We start from the raw sequence: 11761 nt of genomic DNA, 5'->3' as shown, positions 1-11761 counted from the left end.
CATTCCGGATGAGGTTCATGCTAACAGGCCCAAGAGGGAGTTGAGCTGCTGCGGAGTAGGCCGAGCCTCCGCTCTCTCGAAGCTTCTCTATGCTTATGGCCGAGGCGTGGCTGGTGAAAGCTGGCACTCTCTATGCCAGAGCTTTTTTTGACCTTCCCCTGAGAACATAATCACACAGCAGCTCTCTGCCCCAGGCTGCCAGGGCTGTAATTTCAGGGCCCAGAGGGGGCTCTAACTATCTTTAGACAGGCACGGTCTGGGGTGTGGCCAGATGAGGGCAGGTGGACGGGGCTGCGCCACAGGGAGGCATCTGTGGCCTGCCTGGGAAGTGAGTAAGATATAGGGAGGCCACGAGTCACTCCAGGGCCCCCCATGGTCTTCCCTGAGGGAGGCCAGCCACCAGGAGCAGGGCCCAGAGCTGCCTCCTACCTGCAGTGGCTGAGGGCAGGTGCAGGAGAGGGGGCTGGGCAGCCAGTGTCACCGGATTGGCGCCACATGGCCGCCATGGTGGCAGCTGCTACAGGCGCAGGGCCTGGGAGAGGCATAGGCATGGGCACACCACACTGGACACAATCTTTGCCTTCCTCGGCTCTCTGTGCCCCTTCCTGGGCCTGTTTCTCCTGGATGAGGGGACTTGAACCAAGCTTGCCTCAGCGCGGGGCATGAGGCAGGGGGAAGGCTGGGGACTAGCTGTGCAGAAGGCTAGGCCAGAGCCTGGTGAAGGAGCAGGAGGGCTGTCCCTCTGGCTGGCGTGCTGCTGATGGAGAGAAGCAGGCAGCTCGGAGGAGAATTTGGAGGCTAAGGCACAGGACTCTGGGACTGTGGCTGGGAGGGGGCACCCCTGCTGCCCGTCTCCACTCTCTACTTCTCAGGCTTGTTAGCCTATGTATGCCCCTCCTGTCCCTGCTATTCCCACTATCTTTACCTTCAGTCCCACCCCCATCACCTCAGTACCCGTGTCTCAATCTGGGGATTGATGAATGCCTCCCTTCTTGCCACCTGACCCAAGTCACTCCTACCCTATTGTCACCACCATTACAATGATCATTACAGTGTCCCCCCAGATGCCCAGTACTTCGGGGTTACCAACTAGGCTGTGCCCACTGCTGTACCCTCTGCTAGAGCCAGCATTTGCCCCCAAGAGGAGCTTGGCGAGCAGGCATGAGAGAGCAGGGGAGAGGGGGTGGGGGCATGGGTGAGGAAGAGGCGGGCGCACGGTGACAGGCAGGCTGGGTCCTGCCACCAGGTGTCGGCTGCGCCACACTCGCTCCCCTGACTGGGGCTCTGTCTGAGGCCTTCCCTGGCTGTGCTCTGAGAGCCCCTCCCACTGGGGGCATGCCATACTGCCACAGCCACCTTCCCACTCGTCCTGAAGCCCTGGGCCTCCAGCTGCTGGCACCCCAGCCCTGAGCTCCAGGCCCTTCGGGGAATGGCCTGGGCTGAAGAGAGCACCCTGGCTGCAGTCAAGCCCCCTCTGCTCAGGAATGTCACCGAGGGATTGGCCCCTGTGCCTGGGTTCGGCCTACCTGGTAGCAGCCCCAAGGGCCAAGAGGCTTCCTGTCTGAGAGGTGGAATTAAGCTGGGCAATCATCTGTGGGCTGCCTGCCTCCTCCACCCCCCTGCACCCTCCTCTCCCTCCTGCATCCCCTGCCCCCCACTCCACCCCATGGCCAGGTTGCCCTGACAAGCCGCTGGCCCTTGAGTGTGGCCCTTCTCCTCCCAGGCCCTCTGGCCTTATGTGCTCAGTAGAGGTAAGAACGTGGAGGCGGGGCGGGGGGGGGGATGGATGTTGGGGGAGGGGGGTGGTCACCCAGCCCAAACTTTCTGTGCCTTCCAGGTCCTGACCTCTGTGACTGTGGGGATGGAGGGAGCCAGGGGCTGACCAGAGCAGGAGGGGCTGGGCCAGGGTGGCTGGCCGGGGAGGAGGGGTCGTGAGAGCTGGGGAAGCAGTGGCCAGTGTCTCAAGGGCTGCTGACCCCAACCCAGCCCAAACAGGAAGTGCCCTATCTGTGGGCCCAGGCCCGGGAGGAGAAGGAATGCAGGGATGAGTCCAAAGCAAACACTCAGCCAGCTTCCCAGGCCTCTCCCCGCCCCCGCCAGGGCCTGGCCCTCGCTCTGCTACGAACTTGGGGCGGGGGGGGGGAGGGATGGCTACAGATTGGGACCAATGCAAAACTCAAAGTTCCCAGGGCCAGACCCCAGCCAGAGGTGGTGGGAGGGCAGGGTCTCCGCAGGGGGCAGTTGCTACCCTTCCTCATCCAGCGGCACTGAAGACTGGGGCCAGTCCTACTCCCGCCACACCCTTGATGCCTGTCGCTTGCCTGTCTCCCCAGCCCCCAAACCACCATAAGCCCCCCACACCCCCGGGGCAGGGCTGGGTCCATCGTGCTCCCTGCCGGTTGTGGCCCGCTGTCCCTCACCCTTGCTAGTACCGAGCAGGGTGGCATCTTGGGCTGTTGAAGCTGACCTAATGACTCCACCCTGTTCCCAGTGGCTCCCTCACACAGGCAGGGCAACTGCTTCAGTGGTCTCAGGGGGCTCCTCAGACCCTGTGTCCCCACCCAGCACAGCTGGCTGGTCCCATCCTCAGGCTCAGCAGGGCTGAGCCCTCACAACTCACTGGTGTCTGCATCTGCCTCCCTGCAACTAGGGTGAGGCAGCAGTCGCTGCGGGGCCTCCAGGGCTGGGCCTGGCCTCCCAGGGACCAAACGCTCACTCCCCAAGAGTGGTTGAGACGATGGTGCTATGGTGCTCCCCACTCTCCCCTGACACCAGGTTGCAAGAGGGCACATCAGGGACCCACATCCTTGGACGCCTGTGCCTGCCCCCACAGGCTGTGGGTAGGGCCCTAGGGACCCACAGGATGGGGTTGAGTGAACTGGGGATGAGTGTGCACTGGGCATCAGGGAGGGGAGAACCAGATGAGGGCCCCGGTCCTGGAATTGGGGGAGCGGGAGAGAAAAGGTGCTTCTGGCCTCGGTGCAGGCGTGGGTGTAGGTGGCTCCAGGACAAGGGCAGGTGCCTCCATGTCAGCCTGCTCTGCCAGCCGAGCTCACCTCTGTGTATCCATGATGCCTGGCCAGGGACGCTTCCTGGATGAGAGGTACTGATGCTGTCCTTAGTAAAGGAGGTGAGCCTGACCCCCAGACGGCTTGCGGCCGAGCCGCAGGGGACTGCAGGACCCTGGCCAGGGCAGGTGGGGAGGTTCTCAGAGAAGCTTTTGGAACGAGGCCCTCTTAACCCTCTGCTGACAAAGCAGTGTCCAAGATACGGGCCCGGGGCTCCATGCCCAATGCAGAACCAGCGTGCTCATGTGGCTTAGATCCGGGAAGGAGGGAGGGAGGCTGGTGGAGCTGTGCGGGCATGAACGAGATGCATTTATTATGTTCAAGTCCAAACCAGCACCGCACCCTGCTGGGCCATTTCCTAAGTGAAGGGGCCTCAGGAGTCAATGGGAAGTGGGCGCATCTGAAGCATCAGGGTCTTCTAGATCTTTCTCCCAGTGGTGCAAAGATCAAGTAGAGCTGGGCCTGAGCCCTCACCACCACCAGTCCCGAAGGAGCAGGGGGCGGGGAAGGTTGGCAGGGTGGGGTTAGGAGCCCTCCCCCTCCCCCTGCTGGGGCTGGAGGACCACACTGTGGTAGGCTCGGATGCAGGAGAAGGCAGTGGGTGGGATTCGGCGCCGGTCGATGAGGTTGTTCTCCAGGTGCGTGGAGATGAGGTTGGAGTCCTGGGCCACGCGTGTGTCACAGATGGAATTCAGGGGCACGTATCTGTGAAGGGGGGATGGCGGGGCCGAGCAGAAAAGAGAAGATCCCAGAAAGGGGAGACAGGCATCAGGCAAGAGGAGAGAAAGAGAGGGCCCCACGGTCAGGGGGTGGTGAGACTGAGGCACAGAGACCAGACCCAGGGTGGAGGGTCAGGCAGGTACTGACACCACCTGCTACCTCTCCACTCAGGGCTTAGCCCTTGTTGCCGGAATTCTGCTGTCTGCAGCCCTCCACCTTGGCTGTAGCCTCTGGGCACAGCCTCCCATCATGGTAACCAAGACGGATGGATGGGAGCGGCGAAGGATTCCACCCCTCTCCACAATCCCACCCTCAGCCTCTGAGGCCCCCAGGTGAGGAGCCCATAGACCATCCCTCCCTAGCCCACCTAGCAGGCAGGGCCTCCTGGCCTCAGCTTCCCCTTCCTCCCCCAGCTGGCAGTGGGGAGGGGTGGGACAGCAGGGCAGGCACCGGCAGGTGGCCCCACCTGATCTTGTTGTGGCTCAGGCGCAGCACCTGCAGTCGCCTGAGGCCCAGAAGGCCCCGCGGGATGGCCTGCAGCTGGTTGTGGTCCAGCAGCAGCTCAGCCAGGGAGGCGTGCAGGCCCAGGAATGACACGCTGTGGATGCCATCGGCGCCCAGGCTGTTGTGGGACAGGTGCAGGAACTCCAGGCCTGGCTTCATGTGAGCGAACACGTAGCCAGGGATGCGCTCGATGCGGTTGTGGTGCAACGTCAGGTGCCGGAGGCCCCGCGGCAGGAAGGAAGGCACGTGCACCAGCCGGTTGTGGGACAGGTCAAGGGTCTCCAGCTTCCTGTAGGGTGGGACACACGGGTCGGTTTGGGGTCAGCTGGTGGCACCTGGCCAGAACCACAGCAACAGCTGGAGCCCAATTCAGGGTCCCTGGTTCACACTCAAGAGGAGAGTGGGGATTTGCCCCCAGACAGAAGCCAAAATCAGAGCTTCCAACAGCTGGGAAGGGCCAGGAGGCCTGCGGCAGCCTCACCATGAGTCAGGCCAGGCCCTGTCTGGCTTCTGTGTCCTCCTCTGTCCCTGAAGCCGGGAAGAGGGGATCTGGATGGGGCCCTTCCTCGCTCACTGCAGGGTTGGCGATGCTGGCCCAATTCTTTCCCACCCTCCGGGGCTCCTAAGATTTCCACCTGACAAGGGAAATACAAATGGAGGTACCTGCGATCTGGGGAAAGAGGCGGGGGCGGGTGAGCTGTCACCCCATCTTCCCCACTTAGGCCTGTTCCTGCTCTGCCCTTCCTTGGCCTCACGGCCCTCTCCTCTTGTCCTCTTCCTGCCTCACCCAGGCTAATAAGCAGAAGACAGACGGGAAGGGAAAGAAAAATAAGGCTCCCAGAGGGTCAAGGCCAGGCGACCCCGAGGGATCTGGGAGGCAGGCAGTGAAGCTCAGGCCACCGTGAGCCCAGGTCACACCACGGTGGGTGAGGACAAGGGCTGGTAGGGAAAGGCAGGGGCAGAGGGTGGTGAAGCTCCTAGAATGGGTCAGAGCAGGGAAAGTGGCCTCTCTCAGTGACATCCCCCAGCCCCTGCGGTGGGGTCAGTCCTTTGGCCTTGGGGCCCATGACGCCCTCAGGCAACAGGGTGGGGGCTCCGGTGCCTCCTGAGCCTGTTGAGCCGGCTGCCCCCTCCCCTCCGACCAGCCAGAGAAAAGCTGGGCGGCGCCGGCCCAGGCTTGACTGGCCGCCAGCCCCCTGCCCAGGCCCCGCGGCGGGAGTGGAACGGCGGCAGGACGGCCCCTCCCTGGGCTGCTGTCTGCTTTCTTTTGCCCCCTTGGCAAGAGGGGGAGAGGAAAAAGGAATAATTAAACCCAAACGTCCTGGTAACTTTTTCCTGGAACATGAAGATGCAGGGCGGGAGGCTCCAGTCCCTGGAATGGCGGGTAGGACTGTCTGTTGACCCCCCCCCACCCCGCTCCTTGGTGGTTGTCAGACCCCATGGATTGTACCTCTCCAGCTCTCCCCCTACTCCAGAAACCACATCCTGACTCCTTAGACATTGCCTATAAGGGCCAGGTCTCCTCCTGGACCCCTCCTGCCAGTGTCCACTCAGCTGTCCAAACGAGATCACAGGGACTCAGCCTGGACCCTTCTTGCGGTGGGGTGAATAGTGGCCCTCAAAAGATACATCTACCCAGAACCTGTGAATGTGACCTTATTTGGAAAAAGGGTCTTTGAAGATATAATTAAATGAGGATCTTGAGATGAGATCATCCTGGAGTAGGGTGGGCCCTAAATCCAACGACAAGTGTCCTTATAAGAGACAGAAGAGGAGACACAGATGCAGAGGAGAAGGCCATGTGGAGACAGAGGCAGGGACTGGAGTGAGGTGGCCACAAGCCAAGGAACACCTGGGGACCCCAGAAGCTGGAAGAGGCAGGAAGAGTCCTCCCCTAGAGCCTGCAGAGGGAGCACCGCTCTGCCGACCCGTGGTTTCGGACTTCTGGTCCCAGCACTGCGAAAGGAGAAATCTCTGTTGTTTTAAGCTGCCCAGTTTATGGTACTTTGTCATAGCCACTCCAGGATACTTAGACACCTCTCTTTCTCGTGCCTTGCCATCTCTTCCTTGCCCCTTTCATGCCCCTGTCGCTTCCTAGCTAGACTTAGCACCAGGTCAGCTCTCACCACCTGCACTGCCCCTCTGTCCAGGCCCACAGCACCTCCCAGGTGAGCTTCCTGGGGGCTGGCAGGGCAAATCCAGGCCTGGGCAGGGGAGGGGGTTTCTGTGGCTTTCAGGATTCTGCCAGGTGGGAGGGACAGAGGGGGATCTTGGAGGAGCACAGGTGACCCAGGCCCAAGCAACAGGGCCACCCTGGCCCTCTCCAGCCCCCCCCCCCGCCCCGACCCATGCCTCACTCTCTGGCTTCCTTTGGGCACATCTTCTTTCTCTGGCCTCCATGTGCCCATCACAGGGAAGCTCAGGTGGTGCTAGAGCAGGCAGTGGCACTCACGGGAGATCGATCCAAGCACGGGGTGCAAGCCGGTCCTCCTGGAGCTGGTTGTTGCTGAGCACCAGCACTCTGAGGTTGCGGCTGCGGTTCAGGGCACCCTCCGAAACTTCCTCAATGGCGTTGGTGCTCAGGTGCAGCTCCTAGGGCCAGGGCTTGGGGTGAGGGGCCCACCTGCTACTCCCTTCCACCTGGCCCCGTCCATGGGACTCAGGTGCCACCTTCTCTGTTCCTCTTGGGGCCTGGCCATCTGTGCAAACGATCCCGGTGACATCTGCCAGCAGTGCCATGGCTCCTCAGAAGCCCACAAGACACAGTCCCAGAGAGTACTGCCAAGCATAAGTGGACTGTGTGGCCCAGAAGGGGCATGGGCCTTGCTCAGGGACACCAGCAGGTCCATGAGGGTCTTCAAAGCCCAACTCTGGGCTTCTGGAAGGCTGCTCAGGTGGAGGGGAGGCCCTTTGGCACTGAGGCCTTGTGGGTTTATCGTCAAAATTCCCCCCATGGGCAGCTCTACTTGCCGGCGGCAGATGCTCTGGTCTTTTGACCACAACATTGCCTCCCCGGGCTCAGGGCTCCCAGCTCACCTGCAGGGAGGCTGGCAGGCCAGGCGGAATGGTCCGCAGCTGGTTCCGGTCCAGCCTCAGGTAGACCAGGCTGCGTAGGGGCTGGAAGGCCAGGGGGGAGATATTCCCGTCATGCAGCTGGTTCCCTTCCACCTCCAGTGTCAGCAGCTGGCTGAGCCCTGCAGGGCGGGCAGAGGGGTGTGTCAGCTGACTACAGAGCTCTGAAGGCCCCCTGGGAGCTGCCGCTGTGGTTCCAGAGACCCCCTGCCCCTAGAGGCCAGGGCCATTTTCCCAGGCTGGTGCTCCTGTCTCTGCCCTCCAGCCAGGCTGTCCTGGGCAGACCCTCTCCTTGCCTGCACCTTTCCACAGCCTCCCTGGCTGCCCAGGCCCAGCCCCCAGCCCCCACCCACACCCTGGAAGCTGCTGTGCTGCAGGCCCTGCAGGAGGTTGTCGTTGAGTTTGAGCTCTTGCAGGGAGGTGGGCAAGGCTGGCACTGTGGACAGTGAGTTCCCATCCAGGTTCAGCCGTTTCAGCCGGGTCAGATTCTGGGGGAGGTGGGGAGAAGAGGAGGCTGGGGTGCTGCTAGCTGGGAACAGGCCTTCTTGGCATGCCTTTGGGCTCAGCCCGCCCAGGGGGCACCCCTATTTGGTTGCATCATGGCTTCCTAGTTCCCAATTGGACCAGGCTTGTCTGGGGATTTCTGGAACCCCCTTTAGTTTCTCCCAAGAGTCCTGCTCCCTCTTGGGGCCCAGGGATCTCTGCCACTCTCCATACTCCCAGCTATGGACCGTGTCACCCTAAATCACCGAAGCCCACCATGCTGGGTGCTCTGTGCAGTGCTTCCTCCAGGCCTTATCCCCCAGGCAGGGCGGGGCAAGGACAATGGACACCTGGAGCCATGTCAGACCTGCCAGTCCTCCTCCCCAGCCCAGGTCCCCAGGGAGAGCGGGTGGAGGGGCCGCTGCGCACCTTGAAGGCATGAGGGTGCAGGCCTTGGGCATCCAGCTTGTTCTTGCTCAGGTCAAGCCATTCCAGGTTGGGCAGCCCCAGGAACGTGTGGGCTGGGATCTTGGCAATTTCGTTCTCTGTGTACACATGGGGCGGCCATATTCCAGGTCCCTTTCTCCCCCTCCCCTCTGCCACACTGTACCTCCCTGAGGCCAGAGGCAGCAGTGATATGCTCCTTGAAGGGCATCTTCTCACTGCCAACCAGGACCCACAGCGAGGTGGGCCATCCCCAGGGCACAGCAGGGCGGCAGCCACAGTGGCCGAAGCCCCACTCGAGGGGAAGCCCGGGCATGGGGCCTTCTCACCCCTGCTGCGGGGGGCAGGTAGAGGAGATGGGCCACCCACCTGCCAGGTAGAGTGTGGTCAGGCCAGGGTCGGTCAGGGCAGGGACATGCTTCATCTTGACGTTGCCACAGGCAATGGCCGCCCGGGCCAGGAGGCAGGAGGCCGGCAGGGAGGGCACAGCTTGCTCAGCAGTGCCCAGGTCTGCAAGCCTGTGCCCGGGGCCTTGACTGCTTCCGGGCCTTTTCTGCCCATGGCCTGTGGTCCTCAGGATGCTGCTGCCACCATGGCCTTGGCTGCGGTCTTTCTTTTGACGCCAGCCCCCTCGGCCAGGTTGGTGGGAGGACCCTGGAGGATGGCAGACATGGCCCCAGCCTGGTCACATAGAAACAGGGGCCCCCTGCATCTGCCAGCCACCCAGCTAGCCAGGCTGGAACAACAGGCCACTGGGCCCTCTTTCCTTGGCACCAAGGGCAGAGAGGCCCACATGGGGGCCCTGAGGCTGGGGAAGGGGACCTGCCATGGAGAGCTCCCCTCCTGCCCCACACATGAGGGTGTTCAGCTTGGGCAGACTGAGAGCGGGGCGGGGTCTGAGTGGCTGGTGACACTGGTGAGATTAGCGTGAGATTGGCCAAACCTTGGCCACTTTGGACTCACACACGGCCCCGTTCCCCTGCCGCAGGCCCCATCTGGGGCCCGCCTATCCCGGCTGGTCCTCACCTTTGGGGGGCCTCCCGAGCTTCAGGCCTCTGCTCCTGGCTTCGCGGACTCTCGCCTTCCTGCCCTGGCCCTTCTCACCAGCCACTGCCCCATCTTGGGCTCGGGGGGCCCTGCTGGCCTGCAAGGGCCTGAGTTTGGCGGCCTGGGGCTTTGCTGCCTCAGCCCCTGCTGCCGCTGTGGCCTGGGGCTGGGCCCACTCGGTGCTGGGCTCCTTGTTATGACCCTGTTCCTGCTCCCAGGCTGCTGGGGGCAGCTCCTTCCTCTGGGCCAGCCCTGGTCTGGCAGGGGCCTTCCAGCCAGGGGCTGGGGGCTGGGCAGGGTCTCCGTGGGCTCCGTCCTCAGGCCTGTCCGGGTCGCCGTTCCTGGGAATTGGTCGCACCTGACCTACAGAAAGAGGTGGGCTACAGCTGGTGTGGGCTGGGGTGGCTGGGACCCCTGCATGGCTGAGAGGCAGCATCTCCTTCCCCTCGAGTTGTAGATCAGCCATGGGGGCTGTCAGCCATGGCAAAGGAGGGCCAATAGCCCCTAGGCCTCCCCTCCACCATGTGGCGGCCCCTCATTAACCAGCGCTGACCATGGGCCTCCCCTGCAGGTCTTGCTGTCTGCAGGCAGCGGGTGCCTGGGCCCACCCACTGGTCCCTCCTGCTCCACTCCCAGGCCTGGGGTGAGGACACCAAGCACGGTGTCAACCACTGGCGTATGAGACGAAGGCCACACCACAGCTGGTCTCCTCGGGCCCTTTGTGCCACCCCATCCAAGCCCCAGACCCTCACTTGCAGCCTCTCACACTTCTCCCAGTCTCCCTAGTAGGCCTGCACAGCTGACTCAACTCCCAAACCAGCAAACCTGGATCCATTCTTCCAGCCCCAGCTGCAGCAGCCTCTGCTAGGGGGCCTCTCCCTTCCCCTCTCCCTACCTTTCAGAGTGTGCAATCGCCCCTCACCCTCCAGGGAGGGTTCCCTGAGGCCCATTGGGCCCCTCCCAGCCCCTGCCCAAGCACCCAAGGTAGGCACCAGGCGGGCAGCCCCAGGGTGACTGGCTTTCTCACCCTCTGCCCCAGCCCCAGGGTCCCGTAGCAGGGCAGGGTGCTCCCCTCCTGTCAGCCTCTTCCCGCTGGTGCCACCTACTCACCGTCGGGGGTCCTAGGCTGGCTGGGCGGTGGTGGCCGCAGGGTATGCAAGCTCCCGGGTGTTGGCGCAGCCATGGGCTCTCTCAGGCTCGGCCCCTGCTTGGCCAGGGCCCCTCTGGGGCAGCAGCCCACCCAAAGAGCCAGGATGGGGAGCAGCATGGTCTTCATGGCCACCTCACGTGGGCCGCACAGGCCGCCTGGGCCAGTGGAGGGAAGAATTGCTGGGAGAGGTGGGAGCGGCAGCCACAGCAGGAAGGGACACACGCGGGATGGCACGCAACAGTTCTGCTGCCTGAGCTCTTGGCCCTGGCTGCAGCGCTCACAGCCTCCCCTACTCGCCTTGGCCCTCCCCCAGGAAGCACCCCCTCAAACACACACCTCTCCAAGCCTTGCCCCCGACTTACCCCAACAGTTGCCTGCTCCCACCTGAAGAGAAAGAGAGATTGATTTTTTCTTGGACCCGAGTGCTCCTGTTCTTTTTCTGTAAGGCCTGCATTTATTCTCCACTGGCCCAGGCCCAGTGGCCCCCATGAATGGGGCTTCTGTCTCCAAACACAGTGGGCCTGTGAGGCCCACCACAGAGCAGGCTGCCCACCCCAGGCTGCCAGGTCCTACCTCCATGCCTGGGAAAGGAGAGGGGCTGGGCCATGCAAGCAGCAGACCCCAGGGCCTCCTGGGTCCTCAGGAGATGGGGCAGGTGCCAGGGCCACCTGGGCAATGGCAGCTCTGGCCCCTCTGGAACCTGCCAAGCCTGTGGGCCTCTGCCATGGGCACCAGTGCTGAGGCCTCCCAATTCCGGAGGAAACAGAACATGTGGACAGAGCTAGGAGGTGAGCGTGGACCCTGGCCCTCAGGGCCCCAGCACCACCTGGGCACAGGCCTGCCTCCGGATGGGGCTGGAGTTCAAAGCTCAGTTCCTGGTCCTTCTACCAGCTCCTGGCCTACCTCTGGGCCCCTCCCTTCCCTCCAGACCTCCACTTCCTTCTCTGTAAAATGGAGGGGGGGGAGTTACAGCTCCTGCGGCCCCCTCAGCTGCACCCCACCTCCACATTGGAGTGTCTATGGACAAGGGACTGCTGGGTTCCCTGGCCTGAGGTGGCTTGGCAGTGGCCCGAGTGGGGCCATCTCACAGGGCCCCCAAACTTCTTGGCCCAGAGTCCCAGGCCCCAGTGTGACCACTGTTATCAGGGGCTCCAGAGATGCCCCCATGCCTCACACACACCCTCTCAGTCAGAGGGGCACCTGCGGGTCAGGGTGGGGCCAGGTGGAAAGGAGGCTGGGCTCGAGGGCAGGGGCTGTGGGGTGGAGCAAGAGG

General features: G+C 63.0%; 2 protein-coding genes across 13 annotated transcripts in view; one reads left to right on the top strand and one right to left on the bottom strand.

Moving 5' to 3' along the window:
* The first annotated feature begins 1251 nt into the window (after positions 1-1251).
* Positions 1252-11761, top strand: part of LOC103545070 (three prime repair exonuclease 2) — a 46863-nt gene continuing 36353 nt past the window's right edge. For 4 of the 11 annotated variants that reach the window (XM_070604841.1, XM_070604840.1, XM_070604839.1 and 1 more), the window contains exons 1-2: positions 1252-1751; positions 3960-4120. The gene's annotated coding sequence lies outside the window, so the exon portion shown is untranslated. The remainder of the gene's footprint in view (positions 1752-3959; positions 4121-11761) is intronic. The other 7 variants (XM_070604851.1, XM_070604849.1, XM_070604836.1 and 4 more) reach the window with 5 other exon arrangements.
* LOC103544743 (extracellular matrix protein 2-like) lies at positions 3361-11048 on the bottom strand. Of its 2 annotated transcripts, XM_070604831.1 has the most exons (10): positions 10851-11048; positions 10449-10643; positions 9318-9701; positions 8661-8945; positions 8277-8392; positions 7720-7852; positions 7329-7486; positions 6745-6884; positions 4255-4581; positions 3361-3773 (listed from the first exon to the last, which is right to left on the bottom strand). In XM_070604831.1, the coding sequence occupies exons 1-10, from the start codon at positions 10975-10977 to the stop codon at positions 3593-3595; spliced, it is 2046 nt and encodes a 681-aa protein (XP_070460932.1). In that variant the 5' UTR covers positions 10978-11048; the 3' UTR covers positions 3361-3592. The 2 variants fall into 2 exon arrangements, with proteins under 2 accessions (XP_070460932.1, XP_008509774.1); XM_008511552.2 differs by having other exon boundaries at positions 10449-10853.

Source organism: Equus przewalskii, chromosome X (genome assembly GCF_037783145.1).
Source record: "Equus przewalskii isolate Varuska chromosome X, EquPr2, whole genome shotgun sequence".
Lineage (NCBI taxonomy): Eukaryota > Metazoa > Chordata > Mammalia > Perissodactyla > Equidae > Equus > Equus przewalskii.
Note: the sequence above shows the minus strand (reverse complement) of the source record. Positions and strands in the feature narration are given on the sequence as shown.